Below are 20,868 nucleotides of genomic sequence, written 5' to 3' on the forward strand. Positions count from 1 at the left end.
GTTCTCAATTTCACAATATCCTTTTTATACAATTCACATAGGACCAATGACCTCCATTGACGTTCCACAGTTCTGTTTTTTTCTGCGCTATATTCATTGTTCCGCTTGAACACAAATGAGGCAGAACACTGTTTTTTTTTTAAGTAATTTGTTTTCACCCACGCCTGAGTCTTCTTTACCTGAAGCTCTGGGGACCAGAGACTTTTTACTGTTCACCATTTCAGTGCATCTCCCTCTGCTAGTACAGTGTGAAGTGATTGCCCCCCGGGGGCGTTCTGGTGTGAAGCTATTTATGTACTGCCAGGAGTAATGATTCTCTCACAACCTCTCGTCAGCAGAAAGCGATGCTTTGTAAACACATGAAAGGGTTTTTCTGTATCAGATATTAGTCACGATTTCTGTTTTGCTCCAGGTCAGACATCCGTTATCAAAACTAATAACGCAGTTTAATAGGAACCTCTCACTTAAACACAATAGAGACATTCAGTATATTGAACCAATATTGAGGAAAATCCAGAGTTTTCATCATCATCATCACCATTTATTTATACAGCGCCACTAATTCCGCAGCCCTGTACAGAGAACTCATTCACATCAGTCCCTGCCCCATTGGGGCTTACAGTCTAAATTCCCTAACATACACACAGACAGACAGACCGAGAGAGACTAGGGTCAATTTAATAGCAACCAATTAACCTACCAGTATGTTTTTGGAGTGTGGGAGGAAACCGGAGCACCTGGAGGAATCCCACATAAACACGGGGAGAACATACAAACTCCTCACAGATAAGGTCATGGTCGGGAATTGAACTCCCGACACCAGTGCTGTGAGGCAGAAGTGCTAACCAGTAAGCCACCCGATATTGACACGCTAGTGAATACACAATATGTTTGCTTCCACTGTGTTACAATGTGTGTACTAGACTGTAAAATAGTTGCCTAATTTTTGGACCTTCCCTCCGGGATCATGCCTCAGCACCCCTACTGTGCCATTACGCAGTCGGAGGCAGGGCCACTTTGACATTAATCACATCATCAATGTCTTGCCCTATATACAAAATGAGTGGGAGGGTGTCTGAAAGACCGGGAGAATTCCCTGAATCTCAGGAGACTTTGGGACGTTTTAGGAGATTGGGCAAGTTCTGCTTGGTCATAGGTCACTTTATTAAAGGATTCTTAAGTTGACCAGGATCACTATTCAATCTCACCACACTTGTGGGAGGCCGAGTCAAATATGGCCGCCTGCCTGGAGGGCCAAGTGGACAGAGGCCGCAGATGGCTTGCGATGATACTTACTTACATGCATGATAGTGATCCTATTGACATCGATACAATCATTATTGGGCATCGTGCTCATTTGGGCCAATATCAGGCCAGCATTAGTGACAGGGGTAGTCAGTTGGTCTTGCAGACATAAAACACTTCAGGTTGATCAGCTTTCCACCCCTGTGTGTTGATTCCAGTGGGCATAACTCTATTATATCTTTGCACACACAATTGAATTTTATATTGCATTTTTTCAGGACCGCTACAGAACAGTGGAATAAATACCGTTGTTTATGGGTATTATACAGTGAAAATGATCTATAATATGACAAAAAATAAGCTTTTCCATAACTCTTCCTATTTTTGCTACATTGACCACAATGAGATTTCCGGCATCCTAAAAATGAGTAAATATGATTCCATACCGCTGGTCCGCACCTGCTCCACCTGCGTCGCACCTGTTTCTAGGGAGAACAACATTTGGTCTCAGACCAAGCATTGTGTAAACCATCCGCACAGACCAGTCTTACACACAGCCGTGGGTGCGCTCCCGTGGATGAGCTGTGCGGAAAGAATTTGGTGCATTTACTTGAAATAAATATGGTCAATGACCAGGGTCTGGGAGGTAGGGGGGCTTCTGCTCTGCATTTTTTTCCTTTAAAATGTTCCTAATAGGCTGCTAAGTCTTGCTCCCAGGGCTAAAATTTGCCAGCCATCCCCTGCCAATGACATAGGTCCCCAGGAGGTTCCGCAGCGGGCACAAAAAACAGCCTCTGATCATCTAGTGTCTTCACTCGCCTTACCCCGACACAACCAGACTACAGGGGCACGCACAGGGTTAACAGGTTGCATAGTTTTAGCTGGTCATAGACAGAGACCCCCTGCATCAAACCTTTCATTACTTGTTCCTCGGAACACAGCAGGAAAAATGTCTCCTAAGACAGGGCTGGCAGCCCCCAGTCCTGTGCATTCCTCCATAAACCTGTCCCCACAAGCCTGCCGGCTGCACCTCACGTCCCACTGTTTACCCAGCTGCACTCTGAAGTTACGAGTCCCCAGTGTGTCCTATACACCAGGTAGGTCCCAGCTCTGTCCCTACGTTATACACATTTGGTCACCACATGTCCTACCCCTGTGACACAGCAGCAGTTACAATGTATCACTGCGGAATTCCTGCTGGGATTTACATTACCCGGGATAGGGAGGGGAGGGCAATTCCCACCACCTGCAATCCTGTTATTAGGGTCAGGCTGATGGCATTTTACATGGATTATAGGGGGTAAAGGGCATGTTTTTCCTATATTGTATTTATTCATTTTTATTTTTTTATTTAATAAATAATATACTCAACGTGTACGGCGTTGTTGTGTATTATTTCCTACGATTGATATACAGTATTTTATACATGCCTGCGTCCTGTGTTTGCACAGAAATGATACAGTCAATACAATTACATATAAGGGTAGGTGTTTATCAATAAAATAATGTATGATGTAATATAACAGCCTCTCGTGACTATGACAAATGTCGCTGTATTTATGTACCGTGAGACAGGAATAGAATATCTCCTACAAATGTGTTAGTTGTAGTTTGACACCGTCAGAATACTTTACTGTTTTTTGCACGTCCTCCCGGGACTTTTACTAAGTATGTTGATTTCTCTTCTGTGTCTTTCACCGCAGCCTTTATATCATCAATGAGGTTTGTTTACATCTATTGCCCTTGGATACGACAGTACTGCTCGGCATACTGGATACATTTGTATCCGCAGAATAGTTCTGAGTCTTATTCAATGATAACAAAAATAAACAGATCTTTTTGGATGCTATGAAGGCTCTGGTGAAAAAGACAGAAAGTAGCCAGAAAGATAAAGTAATGTGTTTAGTGAAAGATTCAAAAGGGCAGGATGCTTTTAGCAACAATTTATTGGCAGTTGTGCATATTTCAATGTATGTCGCTTGTTAGGAAATTTCCCTTTTCAGTCAGTAGAACTGTCACCAGGGGTTAAGTAAATAAAAGAATAAAGAGTTTATCTTCACTTTGAGTGACTAGGTCATTGTTCAAAACTAAAATGTTTCCTGCTCGTATTAAAAACTTCGCCCTGTTCCCTTTGTTCTGCCTGAGTGTTGGAAGTCCTAGCCCTGCCATGTGACAGAGATTTATTAGACGGGGTGCACAAAGGGTCCATGTGATTAACCAGTGAAGCCCTGCACTACATCAACCCCCAACAGTAATCTGATTGACATCAGCGTAGTACTAGACACAACTTATGTGTTAGTACCTGTGCCAGATCTAGTGGCCCCGACATATGTGTTAGTACCTGTGCCAGATCTAGTGGCCCCGACATATGTGTTAGTACCTGTGCCAGATCTAGTGGCCCCGACATATGTGTTAGTACCTGTGCCAGATCTAGGGGCCCCAACTTATGTGTTAGTACCTGTGCCAGATCTAGGGGCCCCGACTTATGTGTTAGTACCTGTACCAGATCTAGGGGCCCCGACTTATGTGTTAGTACCTGTGCTAGATCTAGTGGCCCCGACATATGTGTTAGTACCTGTGCTAGATCTAGGGGCCCCGACTTATGTGTTAGTACCTGTGCCAGATCTAGTGGCCCCGACTTATGTGTTAGTACCTGTGCTAGATCTAGGGGCCCCGACTTATGTGTTAGTACATGTGCCAGATCTAGTGGCCCCGACGTATGTTTTAGTACCTGTGCCAGATCCAGTGGCCCCAACTTATGTGTTAGTACCTGTGCCAGATCTAGTGGCCCCGACTTATGTGTTAGCACCTGTGCCAGATCTAGTGGTCCCCACTTATGTGTTAGTACCTGTGCTAGATCTAGTGGCCCTGACATATGTGTTAGTACCTGTGCCAGATCTAGTGGCCCCGACGTATGTGTTTGTACATTTGCTAGATCTAGGGGCCCCGACTTATGTGTTAGTACCTGTGCCAGATCTAGGGGCCCCGACGTATGTGTTAGTACCTGTGCCAGATCCAGTGGCCCCAACTTATGTGTTAGTACCTGTGCCAGATCTAGTGGCCCCGACATATGTGTTAGTACCTGTGCCAGATCTAGTGGCCCCGACATATGTGTTAGTACCTGTGCCAGATCTAGTGGCCCCGACATATGTGTTAGTACCTGTGCCAGATCTAGGGGCCCCAACTTATGTGTTAGTACCTGTGCCAGATCTAGGGGCCCCGACATATGTGTTAGTACCTGTGCCAGATCTACTGGCCCCAACTTATATGTTAGTACCTGTGCCAGATCTAGGGGCCCCGACGTATGTGTTAGTACCTGTGCCAGATCTAGGGGCCCCAACTTATGTGTTAGTACCTGTGCCAGATCTAGTGGCCCCGACTTATATGTTAGTACCTGTGCCAGATCTAGTGGCCCCGACGTATGTGTTTGTACATGTGCTAGATCTAGGGGCCCCAACTTATGTGTTAGTACCTGTGCCAGATCTAGGGGCCCCAACTTATGTGTTAGTACCTGTGCCAGATCTAGTGGCCCCAACTTATATGTTAGTACCTGTGCCAGATCTAGTGGCCCCGACATATGTGTTAGTACCTGTGCCAGATCTAGTGGCCCCGACGTATGTGTTTGTACATGTGCTAGATCTAGGGGCCCCAACTTATGTGTTAGTACCTGTGCCAGATCTAGTGGCCCCGACTTATATGTTAGTACCTGTGCCAGATCTAGTGGCCCCGACATATGTGTTAGCACCTGTGCCAGATCTAGTGGCCCCGACGTATGTGTTAGTACCTGTGCCAGATCTAGTGGCCCCGACGTATGTGTTAGTACCTGTGCCAGATCCAGTGGCCCCAACTTATGTGTTAGTACCTGTGCCAGATCTAGTGGCCCTGACTTATGTGTTAGCGCCGGAGCCATCTTCTGTTTTGCGCCAGAGTCCCTCAGTTCTATACTTTTACTGGGAGTCATTCCAGCTCTTTAAATAATGTTTATATTTTCCTCACCGGCTGCCGCAGAGGAGACGTCTTCAGACTTTATTTAATTACAGCTTTGAGCTCCTGCAGCTGTCAGGGGTTTTCGGGGTCACAGGTAGTTTGTTATCAATGGAAATATCTCACGCCAGGTTCCTAGTTTATTTATTTTTCTCTTTTCTTTCCCAGAAAGTAAATTTGATACTTAGCGATAGTTTTCCTAGTTGTCTCTCCAGTAATTTAGCTCTACCTCGGCCATCACCTTCCGGCTACACCTGACTCTAGTGAAATGGTATTTATAGAGCGGTGTCAGGGCTGCAGAATGGCCGCAGCATTTATTCATGACAAAAATGAATATCGCAGGTAGAATCACATATTTATAGGTGCATATAGGATTTAAATATATATCTGGAAAGAACTTATTTCAATTATGTTTGGCCTGCAGTGCGTTATGAATATGTCTCTTTGTGTTATTTAGACAATGTATTACAGGCTTGTGCAAGATAGGGTAACGACCTTTGTGATAATTTGTAACATAGCTGAGGTGACATTATAATTTATGGAGCAGTTATACAAGAGTTGAACAAGATCTTCCTAGTGTCTTATAAGTGTGTGTTAGGAGTTATATGGTGTGGTTAGGGTTATGCAGGAAGCATACCTTCCCACTGTCCCTATTTAAGCTGGATAGTTCCAATATGAGGGGTCTGTCCCGCTATCCCACCAGTCGGCATGTTTGTCTTTGCACTCTGGAGGGACGGGGGACTGAGCACCACTGGTGCCACGCATCTGTGTGTGGCAATACAGAGCTTTTTGGTGGGCGGTTGCAGAATAGAGTTGGGGACGTCTTGTGCTTAATTGGAACATACTTACCAACCTTTGAAAAGGCAATTCTGGGAGATCCCGGGCAGGGGGCGTGGTCAGAGTACGGGAGGGGGCGGGGCACCGCTAATCGCATTGTTTTGGCCCCACCCCGCAACAAAGACGTCATTTTGCTGCGGTGGGTGTGGCCAAAACGACGCAATTCACCGCGAATCGCCTCATTTTGACGAGCAAAGTTGGCAAGTATAGGGCCACACCCCTTATTGTGTGCGTGCCACTGATTCGCTGAAGTTGTCTCAACAATTTTGAGAGATATGTAGGAGGTGAGCAGCCTACGTTGAACACTGCAACAGGAGGACTCGATACAACACTCTCATGTCCGTTCCCTTCCATCTCCTGGACCTGCTGTATGTCCTGCCTGGACACTGCCCGTTTATCACCCATGCCTCTAAAACTAAGATACTTTCCCTCAAGCCCCCTTACATCTGCCTCTTCCCTGAGCACCACCTCTCACTCTGCATTAGTCCAAAAGGAAATGACAGATAATAAATTTGAGTAGACGGCTGTGACTTGATGTAAGATAGCCAAGACACTTAGTGAATACTCTTAGGTTGGATACACTACAAGTTTTCAGCCAATTATAGGGCCAATCACCCGATAAATGACTGTTCGCCCGATTTTGCATTAGTGTGTACTCTGCAACGAGGAGCGATTATTGTTCCAAAGCTTATGGTTTTGTTTTGTTTGATTTTTAAACCATACTAAAATTCTTTCTTTCTTTAACGATGGAACGATGTCGTTCCAATCCTGGAGTGTGTGTTCACTCACGATCAGGATCTCCATAGAGATTACAGAGTGACCAACTTTTCAGCCGATGGTTATGACAGATGAAGAGCACAGATCTGAAGGTAAATCGTGTAAAACGTGTATAGTGTGTACACAGGAATCGGCTGCTGATCAGGATTTTTTTTTAATCAAGCCTTGGTAAAATCGTAATAGATAACAGATCAGGAGAAGATTTCGGTAGTGTATAGGTTGCCTTAGCTGGAGGTGCCAAACACAAGCAGCCAATCCGAAGCAGGTACACAGCGCTACTGGTGTCATCCTTATCACCATCGTCGTGTATAGTAACACCAGGGGGTAAATGTATCAAGCTGAGAGTTTTCCGGCCGGTTTGAAAAACCAATCAGATTCTAGCTATCATTTATTAAGTACATTCTACAAAATGATAGCTAGAATCTGATTGGTTGCTATAGGCAACATCTCCACTTTTCAAACCCGCCGGAAAACTCTCAACTTGATACATTTACCCCCAGGTCTCCAGTACCACAAAAATACGTCTTATTAGGTTGTATCTCCAGGATATCCGCCTCTCCAGACATAAGTTGCCACGAGTTTAAGATACACAAAGCCCTAGAAACGGATGTATTTTGGTAGGCATGCGTGGTGCACAGATGTACCTGTTTATGCCACAAAACTTGACGGACACCCAACTGTTAACGAGGCCCGTAATATTTCTGCATAACCCTATAACATGTAGTATAAACATTGGAGATGTAGACACGTGTTCAGCATTGTTTACAGTCAACGGTTATATCTTAAAGACCTTCATTCACATGTACTCAACACAGTTATGAAACAACAGAACCTTCCTGTGGAATCCTCGTCTTCTCCAACTTGTAGGTACCTGCATACGACTGATCATATATGAGGGGCTTATCCTATGCTGTGTGTGTGTGAGGAATGTAACCGGGAACATTTATACGTGGGGAATTTGTTCTGAAATAGCCCACATATTTCTATTAATGTAATGCTAAAAAATGTTAGCAGGGTCATTGGAGTTTACAAAAATAAACAGAACACACAGGTCACTAAATGAAGTCTGGGAGCAGAGATGAAAACGATGGTTCAGAACACAAGGTGCAGTCTCTCCGAGCCAGAAATCATCTCTGATGCTCCTCTGTAGCATGTGAGATTATTCCTGGCAGTAAGATTGACGCAAAGTCCAATGTGATGATAGATAGATTTGGGTCTCCAAAAGAAGTACACATATTTGGAATACACATAATTGAAAGGAAAAGCTAATGCATTTTGGGTATATTTTTCTGAGGTTGGACTTGCTGCATGAAAGTGACCAAGGGTTTCTTCCTGGAAATGTGCTATTTTTGCTTTTCCCTAAGTAAAGAAAGATATTTTAATAAGCAACCAATAGAACATAACTAGCCATGCCCCGTGTGTGTGAATCCACTAATCTGTACAAAGCATTCTTGTTACTTAGGGGACTGTAAGGATGGACAAACTTCAACTTCCTACATACATTTTTTATTTTTTCTTTGTACAATGCCTGCCTTTGGTAAAATGTGTAGACAGCAAGTTGCAAAGATTTCATTAAAATGATTTGGAGCTTAAATGGAAAATCCCTTCCATCCCTTTCTGGAGGTCATTTACAAAGCGCACGGCCTTGCTTTGCACTAGTGTGAAGCGTTTGTCCGGCACACGTCAAGGTGCAGTCCTAGTGTCTGCTCTCTAACATACACCTCCGTCAGCTAACAGTGCGCAAATATGTAAACGTCACATCCAAGCGCTACTTTCTACCACAGTGAGGGGACATCAGGGGGTAAATATATCAAAGTGCCATTCTAGCAAATTAACGATAGTCTGCGATATTACCGGCAAGCTATAAAACAGCAATTTAATAAAAGGTTAGGTTTTTTTTTTAACGAATAAAATTTTTATTGGTTTTTAAAGTTTTTCAAAAGAAAGGGGTACAGAAGAAAAAAAAGGGAAAAGGGTACATAAAGGGAATGGAACACATTAAACTTAATTAATACACTGTATAATCGACAAACCAAGGATCATTCACCAGCGTCATTAAAGGGCGGGGGTAGGGAACATGAAGGGTTTCCCTCCCCATCTGTCACATAAATGTGCCAGGCTCTCCACTTAATCAGCGGGGACGATGTTGAAGTGGATTATGGGACCCCCAGGGTTTCCATTTCAAAATTGAAGTTGATTTTAGAGATCACCTTGGCCAGGGAAGGGGGGAGAGGCTGCTTCCAAGCCTGAGCTATAGCTGCTTTGGTTGCTATCAATATTTGGCCTGCCAGGTATCTATCCCAACTGGGAAGAGAAGGGGGATAGTACTGCAGTAAAGCAAATTCTGGCATGGGGAGGACTGAGTGACCAAGGACTGTGCTTATCAATTGAAAGACCTTATTCCATAGAGGCCTTACTAGAGGGCATGACCAGAATATATGGAAAATATCACCACGCTCAGAACACTTGCGCCAACATAGCGGGGATATGGAAGGGCAGATTTTATGAAGTTTGACTGGGGTGGCGTACATTCTATTCAATAATTTTACCAGCATCTCAGTATGATTAAGGCACTTGGACATTTTAAAGGAGTTGGCAAAAATATGTCCCCAGTCTTCTTCTGACAGCTCTAACTGGATGTCTGATTCCCATTGGATCTGAGGTTTAGACTTAGATGTAGTATTATTGAGACCCAGGAAGGCTTTATACCAAAGGGTAATGCTGACTCTACTACCCCCTTTAGTTAACGGGGAGTAATACCTGGCCAGGGGAGGACCTATTGTCAGATGTCTCAACGGAGGTGAGGTTAATAAATGCCTGATCTGGAGATATTTGTAAAAATCGCCTTTAGGGAGCGAATACAGGGCACTGAGATGAGAGTAGGAATACCCCTACTGATCCATCCAGATAGATTCAAGTCTGGTATTTGTTTGGCGACCATCTGTAGGGACACACCCGTCGTGGGAAGTAAAAGGTAAGTTTTAAACTTGCTCGACAATATTGCAGAATAGCGTTGATTTTCTAGGATCGTTATTTGATACATTTACCCCTACTTGCCTACTCTCCCAGAATTTCCAGGAGGATCCTGAATTTCGGGGAGTCCTCCAGGACTCCCGGAAGAGTAGACAAACCTCCCAGATCATATAAAATGCCAAAATTCACAGCAGTGAATCGCAGGGGCGGGGCTTAATCTCATCATTAAACCCCACAACCCCTATTCAATACCTTGAATTTCTGTATTTTCACTGGCGGCGGGGCTATAGTTACACAACAACGTTGTCACGCCCCCTTCTACCCTCTTTCACATGACCTGTACTCTGGGATCTCCCAGAGTACAGATTTAAAACGTAGGCAAGTATGCATTTACCCCGAGGACTGCATTTGCTACACATTTGTGCATAGCTCCCAACATTCAGAATCCCGAAAGCGGGACAGAATAAACCCCCTGCCCCGCCCATCCAATCTCCGCCCACAAATGCCCCTATTTGTTCAAAAACCCACCCACTTTCCCATTAAGCCCCGTCCCGTTTGTGGCCCACGACTCGGGACAGTCCCGTCTGCTGCCTCTTTGCCTCCTGTCGGTCTTATTTTAAAACCTTTCTGGATATGACCACACCCCCAAATGATGTCACATATATCACTTAGCTTTAGGCCACACCCCCAAGCCATTGCAATATAGCACTTTAGTAATCAGACCAAGCTGCAATATCAGAAAAAAACAAGTAAATTCCAATAGCAAGATCTTTTTATACATTCATGGACTATTATTTACACTACACAGATACCAAGTATACTAGAAAAAAAATATCAGATTAGAGTCCCTTTATATTGTGTAGATATCCAATAGTAGGTTTGCTCGCTGGTTAAACGCTCCATAAAGCATGAATAATGATCTGTACGGATTAAAACATCCCGGCCCGTGTCACAGAACATACCTGCTACATGTCTGCATTAGTAAGACATGCTAGGGAGCAGCTGGGAACTGAAGCCAAAAATGTGCTTCCCCCCAGGCTGTTATTACATGTTATATTACAGAGTCTGCTCTGCCCATAAATACTAACAGACGCCAGGCAGCAGCGCAGCGGGGGAGCAGCTGGACCAGGGGGGCCAATCGTTCACCGCTGATGGGGGTCTGTGTAGGATGATTCTGCAGCAGATGGGAAGTCAGTCGTTGGTCACTGAGGCTGAAAGGGAAAGGCCGGGATCGGACGCTTCCTCCGGAGCCACAAACTGACTAAGGCTTCTGTTTATTAATATGCGGCGATAAGGTCGATTTATTTTTATCATCGCTTTCCGCTGCGATAAAAAAATCCCTTATCGCTGCAATTTATCCATAAAATATTGCTGGGCCTGTTAGCCGAGGGGCATTGTCACCTGCTCAGGTGGGGTTGTTAGATTGACCGACAGCACCTAGGGTGTAGTTACCCTTTAGCGGAGTTTGGGAAATTTGAGGGCGGAAGTAATTATTCTGTACTGTGGCAGGACTATGTAATGCTCTAAGTTACGGGAGCAGCTGGTAGATGGGGCAGGGCTTAGGGTATGAGAGATTGTGCCTAGGGGTGGGGTACGGCATATCGATGCCGAATACCCCGACAAGACTTACCACGACATGATGATTCCGAAGGGCTCCTTAGCGACGATCCCCAATGACGACTACTGTGGAAAGCGACTTGAAGCAATGACGAAGATTCCGGCTGCCCTTCATGACGTCAGTCACCATGGCGACGGCATTATCGGGGCTGTTAATGATGTAATGTAAGTATGCGCCTATGTACAATGTAGAAGCCTTTGTAAACTACATTGTATATAGGTGCATACAGTGCATGCCCCAGCTGCAATGGGGCAGGGACTGATGTGAGTGATAAATATTCTCTATATATATTGTAGTAGAGGCCGTGGGTGACCTCCATACAACAATTCTGTGTAGGACTGTTTTATTGTGGTTAGAACTGTACAAGAAAACGATCACATGTGTATATCCAGAATAAGACTAACTGTAGCGGTGCTTAGACTGAGTACTAGCCAGAGCGTTCGGCTCAGAGTGGAGATGACCGCTAGTGGCCGCCCAGCGATCATTAGCGGTGGGGTCGAAGGGCTTAAAAATGGCTCCATTGTGCATTTTGTGTGTTCTCAAGGCTAGAGAGGGTAAAGAGATTTGTGACTATCCCGTTAGACTCGGGTATACAGAGAAAGTAATGATCCTTGATGACAGAGATGGACACAGAAGTACAATTGAGTGGCTTAACCACCTACCCTTAACTGAGTTCCGCAGTCCTGCTCAGGTCACGCAACTCGCGTGGTAAGTTGCATTGGGACATGCAGAAAAGAAACAGGTGGCGTTGCCCTTAGCAACCAGTTTTGCTTCACAAACTAAGCTAGAATCTCATTGGTTGCTGTGAGAAACACCACCTTTTTTCATTTGCACCAATTTTCATCACTTTTTTTTTATGTTCTGCCCTTGAATAATGGTTGAATACTAACAAAATCATCACAGAAGCCGAAGCTGTAAATGGAACAAGTAAAAAAAAATAAAAAAAACACCCCTATCTCAGCAACGTTGCTTTAATTTCAATATAACTATATTTTTTTTGTGTATTCACCATGAAAACTGTAGGGCTTGTTTTAAGGCAGACAGTGTTTTCCCGGAGTTGTCTGTCTCACAGGAGGGCCTCCGCTTACCTTATCCGGATGGAATTTTTTTGTATAAACTATTATTTTTATTACACTAGTAAAAGAAAATCTCTGCATTATCTCGCCCCCTCTTCTTCAGGGACTTTTTACAGAAAACTAACCTTGAGGCGCAGTTAGTAGTCTAAATAAGGCTGTCAATCAACCTGACTAATAGACGGGGGTGTTAATGTTGGGCAAAATTTAAAGGGATTAAAACAAAGAGCAAATCTGAAGCAAGGGCAAGAGAAACAAGGCTAAAATAGAGAGAAAAATAGTATATAATGGGAGTGAAGCACTAGGGAAATAGTGAATGTGATATAACCGGGATGGATAGAAAACAGCCCTAGGGCTTCATGCGGGCCCCCGATCCTCCATCTGTGGCCCTCAGCTCCTTCCTATTTTATTGTCAGGTTTGTTATAACTTGTAACACTTGTTAATCTATAGTATAATATTATCTTTCAAATTATGCTATACACTTATATGTATTCTTGTGAATCATTTATTGAACTAATAATGTACATAATGTATCCCCCAAATACTGATGAGCGCTAATATGTATATAACACAAATACATTTCCTTATGTCGGCATCAATTATTTAAACCACCTAAATAGCTGCATATCATGTACATATAATGATAACAAGTTTATCATTAGCTAAGATAGCTGAATATATGGTATTGAAATGTTATATGTTACGGTAAATATTAGATGTCATCCGTATCATAAACAATCCGTTTAACTAAACGAATGTCATGTATTAATATATGTTATAGTTCCTGCACAGGGTGCCCGGTTGGAGCTCTGTTATTATAAATATTATTTGTAACACAATCCTCCTTAAATAAAGTCTTGCATTTGTTTTGTGATTCAATTCAACTATAATTGGAAGTTGCAGTAGTGTGTGTGTGTGTGTGTATGTAATATATATATATATATATATATATATATATATATATATATATATATATATATATATATATTTACACACTTGGGTTTACCTGTGCTGTGGTGAAGGGTCACGCTCTGTCTCTGTCCAATAAACAGGCTTCACGCCAGCACATTTAAGCTGACCGCAGCCAGTCTTTAAAAATAAGAATAAGAAAAATAAATCTCCGCCAGTCAGGCCCTCCCTAATAAAACAGGCTTCCCTGTCTAAAAATTGGAGGACCACTCCCTTCAAGTTCACTAAAAACAGTTCATAGGAAACTTTCCATTCTAAGTTTATCGCTTTCTCCACAGCCAGAGCCTGATTATCCAGTAGGCTGATTAGTTTGCAGCCTAGGGTGCAAAGGTTTTTTTTTTGGTGAGGGGGGATTTTTGGAAACTGAAATTAATTTTAGAATATAAGTATAGTTGTTCTCCAATGTAAAAATAAAAAAATGAAAGAAAAATGTAGTAAGGTTTTAATCTTGACGTATTGCCGCGGCAGAGGATGAAGACAATGGGTCATCCTTGGGTGGGCGCTGAGGGTTAGTGAGTATGAGAGCCAAAGATGGTGACAGGCGACACAGCCCCCTCCCCCTTCACTTCTCTACCCTCAGTAGCGCTCGTTCTGTACTTCTGTACAGTTCTTATTTTAATGAAAGTGCAACGGGTGACATATATTGCTGAGACCCTTTTAAAAAGCCAAGTGGATCTGAATTGTGAAAGAACTGTAGCATAAACATTAGTGGTGGTGGAGGGGGGAGGGGGTTCTCAGGAAGCCGGATTTTTAAGTTAAGGAGAGGTTCGTTTTTACCCACTGAGTATTAGCTTGGCGTGGAAGGTGAAGGGGCGCTACGAGTGTATTAGCCTAGGGAGGCTCGAACCCTTAATCAGGGCCTGTCCGGAGCCCTTACACAGATAATGTTCCCTGTCAGTGAGACTGTACCAACAGCCCCCAGTACATACCCCTCTGCAGGTGCAGATGTTATTGGAACCCGGAAGCTGAAGAATCTATCCTAGGACTCTGAATCCTAGTAAACATGTTCATGATTAAAAGCAAAGATTAACTTATTACCTAATTATTTTTCCTGTCCTCATCCTGAGAAGTTTCTTACTTCTCTCCAGTGGAAAGTTTTTTTCTTTGTATCCTCTCGGCTGATGGTCCTCTGAGAGAGACAATAACGGGTCCAGCCTCGTCCGCTGCTGAAGTCCAGCCTCGTCCGCTGCTGAAGTCCAGCCTCGTCCGCTGCTGAAGTCCAGCCTCGTCCGCTGCTGAAGTCCAGCCTCGTCCGCTGCTGAAGTCCAGCCTCGTCCGCTGCTGAAGTCCAGCCTCGTCCTCTGCTGAAGTCCAGCCTCGTCCGCTGCTGAAGTCCAGCCTCGTCCTCTGCTGAAGTCCAGCCTCGTCCGCTGCTGAAGTCCAGCCTCGTCCGCTGCTGAAGTCCAGCCTCGTCCTCTGCTGAAGTCCAGCCTCCTCCGCTGCTGAAGTCCAGCCTCCTCCGCTGCTGAAGTCCAGCCTCCTCCGCTGCTGAAGTCCAGCCTCGTCCGCTGCTGAAGTCCAGCCTCGTCCGCTGCTGAAGTCCAGCCTCGTCCGCTGCTGAAGTCCAGCCTCGTCCGCTGCTGAAGTCCAGCCTCCTCCGCTGCTGAAGTCCAGCCTCGTCCGCTGCTGAAGTCCAGCCTCCTCCGCTGCTGAAGTCCAGCCTCCTCCTCTGCTGAAGTCCAGCCTCGTCCGCTGCTGAAGTCCAGCCTCCTCCTCTGCTGAAGTCCAGCCTCGTCCGCTGCTGAAGTCCAGCCTCCTCCGCTGCTGAAGTCCAGCCTCGTCCGCTGCTGAAGTCCAGCCTCGTCCGCTGCTGAAGTCCAGCCTCCTCCGCTGCTGAAGTCCAGCCTCCTCCGCTGCTGAAGTCCAGCCTCGTCCGCTGCTGAAGTCCAGCCTCGTCCTCTGCTGAAGTCCAGCCTCCTCCGCTGCTGAAGTCCAGCCTCCTCCGCTGCTGAAGTCCAGCCTCCTCCGCTGCTGAAGTCCAGCCTCCTCCGCTGCTGAAGTCCAGCCTCCTCCGCTGCTGAAGTCCAGCCTCGTCCGCTGCTGAAGTCCAGCCTCCTCCGCTGCTGAAGTCCAGCCTCGTCCTCTGCTGAAGTCCAGCCTCGTCCGCTGCTGAAGTCCAGCCTCGTCCGCTGCTGAAGTCCAGCCTCGTCCTCTGCTGAAGTCCAGCCTCGTCCGCTGCTGAAGTCCAGCCTCGTCCGCTGCTGAAGTCCAGCCTCGTCCTCTGCTGAAGTCCAGCCTCCTCCGCTGCTGAAGTCCAGCCTCCTCCGCTGCTGAAGTCCAGCCTCGTCCGCTGCTGAAGTCCAACTTTTTCCGCTGCTGAAGTCCAACTTTTTACGGTACAGAAGTCCAACTTTTTCCGCTGCTGAAGTCCAGCCTCCTCCGCTGCTGAAGTCCAGCCTCGTCCGCTGCTGAAGTCCAGCCTCGTCCGCTGCTGAAGTCCAGCCTCCTCCGCTGCTGAAGTCCAGCCTCCTCCGCTGCTGAAGTCCAGCCTCCTCCGCTGCTGAAGTCCAGCCTCGTCCGCTGCTGAAGTCCAACTTTTTCCGCTGCTGAAGTCCAACTTTTTACGGTACAGAAGTCCAACTTTTTCCGCTACAGAAGTCCAGCCTCGTCCGCTGCTGAAGTCTCGATAATCGATGTCTCCTCTACGTCAGGCAGTATCTGATAGCATGCAGACAGGGAACATCTCAAAACCACCATAGGCCTCAATGAAAGGAGTGCAAAAGAGACAGAGGAGGAGGAGGAGACAGAGCCACACAGATTACAGTCCCCTGCCCTACACCCCAATGACTCACCCGATCCCGAGAGAACATGATGAAGCACACCGCCTTGTCCGCTACCTGTTCTAGCCGAGGTTCAATTCTACATCCTCTTTTTGGCACGACCTTCCGCACTGAGGCCTGGGGGCGAAACCAGAAGTGAGGATCTACTTGCACCAGGGGACAATATGTCCAAGACCACGACAAAGGGGCAGAGACACTCACTCTACCCCGCCTGCCGGCACCTCATTTTTACTCTGGACCACAAACCGGCGCTACCAATACTTGGGACTAGAAACAGTTCCGCCCAAGTACTCTACTCGCCAATAGGTGAGGGCACACTCAGAAGTAGGGAAACCTAGTAACTATACTCACCAAGTTGCTCCCACTTCTGACTCCTGCTATCATGTTCCTCCGTCACCTGCAATGACAACACGCAGCCTCCCACCTACACTAACCATGGGACTATAGTGTACCACCCACAAGATGCTACTAGCTAAACAACAAGCGCCCTGATCCTACAACAACTAATGACCAGTCAGCGCAACTCTGCTAGCAGCTGTATGTGGTGTACTACCTAAGCCCCCCGTCCTCTTCCTGGGGAAACACCAGCCGGTACTTCACTCAGCGCCACCACGTGCGCTAATTGGCTAATTCAAACAGCAGGGTTGGAACACCTATCCGGCTGCCGATTGGCCAGCAAAGAAAGGTGAGCCCTGATTGGCTCACTTGCCCTTTGCTGCCGGAACCTGAAAGAAAAGACAAAAACTAACCGCCGCTGGATCCTGGGCTGGGTAAGTGAAGTCTTCTCCCCTCTTCTTTCTTTCGGGCCTCCATCCTCTCTTCCGTTTTCACCCTCTTCCAGGGCACGGCAGAAGGGCACACGTCCACGTCAAGATAATTTGTCACTGGGCTCAGTGGTTCTTGGTCTTTCCTCTGCCCTTGCCCAGCAGCAACTTTTGAAATAAACGAGGAGAACGCAAATTAGGACAACTTTGACTTTATTATTACACATGAGTTTGGGGTGAATTCTATACCAGTATTTAACAGAATAAGGTTACAGCTGGACAATGTTGGACATTTTTACTTAGGTGTATGGTTTGCTTTGAAGCAGGAGTAGTGCCAGCAACTTGGCAGAGCCTGGTATTTGTTCACGCAGGAAAGGTTTGGAGCCTCTCCTATTACTTAAGGAAGGATATAAAAGAAGTTTGAGGTGCTGTATAGCATCTGCCATCTATTGGCACAGGCATTAAGCTAAATACAGTTCTGTTTGTAAATGTGGCATAAGTAGATTGTGTGATACATCTTTGAAACCTGGAACTTATAGTGAGGCTTCCAGTTATACCCTGCAGACTATCACTATCAGTGCCCCTTTCTGTCCTGATGTGTTGGTATTTGACACCCCACATGTCCCCTATGTGCTTTGCCTCAGCCGATCCAAGTACACAATTGTTACACTGTCTGATTGAGTAAGGACATAGACGCTTATGATGCCTGTCTAACAGGTACACATGGACAGGCAGACAGACAGTGCAATCACAGCTGGACATTTTAATGATACTGAAAGTTTGTTTAGGAACGACAATCAATTTCATATCTTTTTTTATACTATTTATAATGTCCCCTTATATAGGGAATAAGCGAGGGTTTATTTTGCCATCAATGTCTATGTACACCAGCTTGTTTATAAGAAGTACAGTAGCCGGGAGGCCTTTGTGGATTCCAAGAGCTATTAAATGTCTTCTCTGAGCCGCCTGCCTAAAACTCTACCTTATGTCAGCTCAGCTCTGGAATTTCATCCAGGAAATGTTCGGATTCCTACCACTTCCCGCCAGCCTCCTCCACCTGCGGGATCTGAGCGACGGGTGTTTGTAGTCTCTCTCTAATCCTCCTCCTCACAATCCTTCATACGGGAGTTTAATTCAACCAGACGGCATTGCATTGTTACCCAAACATTGACCTCTCGCTCACCATTTAAAACTAGACCATTTTATTTTTTTTATTTTTACCTCTCTTATGCTTGTGCCAACTTATACCCTGTAAAAGATGGGACGACATCATCAATGGCTTCTCCTTCAGATGTCTTCCTCCACCCAAAGTAAACTGGGGTTGTTTCCAATGTCAATATGCTGATTTAGGAACTTCGCTAATGTCTACAAGCGTAAGTAGTATAGCAAAGGTTAGAAAGAATGTATATTTTTGTAGGAAGAACTGCAGGCTTAGGAAGCACGTTCATGCTGTAGAAGTTTGGAAAGATGTTTGTTTTGAATACATGTGGTTCTTCCACACAGTTTTTGTTGCATATGAAAGGGAAAACCTTTTCGTGAATGTGGACAGACCACTCTTTAACCTGCATGGCCTTTCCCACAGAACAACGCTACGCCCATACTGAACTTTTAGACAACCCCCTTTTGACTTATCCTCAATGTAGCAGATCAGAAGGAGGGCAATCCCACAGACCCTCCCCTGGTTATCTGCAGCTGGGAGCTGATATATGTTTTTTTAATATTATTATTATTATTATTATTATTATTATTATTATTATTATTATTATTATTACCATTTATTTATATATCACCACTAATTCTGCAGCACTGTACAGAGAACTCACTCACATCAGTCCCTGCCCCATTGGGGCTTACATTCTAAATTCCCTAACACACACACACACACACAGACACACACACACACACAGACACACACACACACAGACAGATACACAGACTAGGGTCAATTTGTTAGCAGCCAATTAACCTACCAGTATGTTTTTCGAGTGTGGGACGAAACCAGAGCACCTGGAGGAAACCCACGCAAACACTGGGAAAACATACAGACTCCACACAGATAAGGCCATTGTCAGGAATTGAACTCATGACCCCAGTGCTGTAAGGCAGAAGTACTAACCACTTAGCCACCGTGCTGCCCGTCACATGTTGTGTGCACAGTGTGCAAAATAAATGAATCCTCATAGTCCTCTTCAATAGTTTCCTGGCGTCCGACTGCAGGTCTTGGGGGACAGGTACCGGTGGGAGTGAGGGGCAGGCCTACATAAGGGCAGTAGTAGTCCAAAGTGGATAACCCCCTCTATAGTGCAACCATTGCAAGTATCAATGTTGTCAGCTGAAGCAATATTGGTGCGAATGCAGCCTGTCCTATATCGTGAACCAATGGCATCGCGGAGACATGAGGGGTATATTGTATCGATAAATTTAACCCAAATCTGCAACAAACCAACATTCATGCTGGGAAGGAGCATGCAGATGATCTAATAGAAACATACTTGCCAACTTTGCATTGTTGCCCTCCAGGAGATTCCGGAGGAGAGGGATGGGAAACTTCCGATGTGCAGAATGTGGGAGATTTTCTGCTCTCCCAGGAGTCCGGGAGACCTACCCGGATTTCAAGAGTCTCCCAGACATTCCGGGAGAGTGGCTAAGTATGGGTAGAAAGCTGCGTTACCACCTAGGAAAATATTTGACTAACCTGACTTTAGCCAGAGACTATTTGCAGCCATTTTTTCTGCCGCAAAGTCTGGGCAGGGGGGAGCGCTGCAAATCACCGCACTGGGCCTGACTCTAAATAGACTTTTTTATTTTTTTAAATAGTACTAAAAACAAATTCTACGTTTTATATAATTTATGCAGCTTTCTGTGGAAATAGAGTGTAATTCCTGTCAACATGGGAGCCTTTTATTTTTGATTGCCATGGCTCAACTTTACGGTTCTGTTTGACAGTGTGTTCAGCTGTTTCGGTATTTGCAATATGCAATTTTTATGACGCAAACTCCTTGTTATCACCTATAGGTGTCACTATTTCTACTGCACCAAACCCTTATTAAAATACCGGGCAAGATGTTGGGTTGGGTGCATTCCTCATGGCCATACTTAACACATTTGTATTATAGTAATATAGATTTTTTTAAATAAAATAAAAGAATGTAGAAATATTTAGCAGAGGCAATGAAATACTAAACTAGGATATATCACCCTAACTGTGACCATGTCCATTGTGGTGGATATTCCTAACCCCAAATTATTTTTCTTCCGTCAGATCCTTCAAGCCAGACTTTGTGTTGATTCGGCAGCATGCATACAGTATGACGCTTGGAGAAGATTTCCGGAGCCTGATTATTGGGCTGCAGTATGGAGCGGTACCGAGCGTCAACTCGCTGTACTCCATCTACAACTTCTGCAGCAAGCCCTGGGTGGTGAGTACATAATATATTTTATAATGTCTATTTTATCTTTTTATCTGAAAAAACTTTTTTATTATTATTTTTATTATTATTATTTATTTTTATTATTTTATTTATTATTATTTTATTTATTATTATTTATTTTATTATTTATTATTATTTATTTTATTATTATTTTTTTTTTATTATTATTATTATGTTATTTATTATTATTTATTTATTATTTATTATCTGAAAAACTTTCCTTGTTTTTTATTATATTTGGGAGTGAGGTGTAATGTTATGGTCACAGTACCCCGGTACCACACACCTGCAGCCCTTTACAAAACCCACAGCCCCTCTTGGCATATTGTTGGCCTATTTCACTAAGGAACATAAGTCCATTTACGTGGCGTATTTTACGTATATTCACTCTGCGCGTGGGCAAAATCGAGACTTGA

At 44.8% G+C, this 20,868-nt stretch overlaps 1 protein-coding gene across 2 annotated transcripts in view; it reads left to right on the plus strand.

The window, feature by feature from the left end:
• SYN3 (synapsin III) overlaps positions 1 to 20,868 on the plus strand; it is a 248,071-nt gene that overhangs the window by 95,495 nt on the left and 131,708 nt on the right. For both annotated transcript variants that reach the window (XM_075210442.1, XM_075210441.1), the window contains exon 5: positions 20,284 to 20,440. In XM_075210442.1, the coding sequence (XP_075066543.1) occupies positions 20,284 to 20,440 (157 nt within the window). The remainder of the gene's footprint in view (positions 1 to 20,283; positions 20,441 to 20,868) is intronic.

Source organism: Mixophyes fleayi, chromosome 4 (genome assembly GCF_038048845.1).
Source record: "Mixophyes fleayi isolate aMixFle1 chromosome 4, aMixFle1.hap1, whole genome shotgun sequence".
Lineage (NCBI taxonomy): Eukaryota > Metazoa > Chordata > Amphibia > Anura > Limnodynastidae > Mixophyes > Mixophyes fleayi.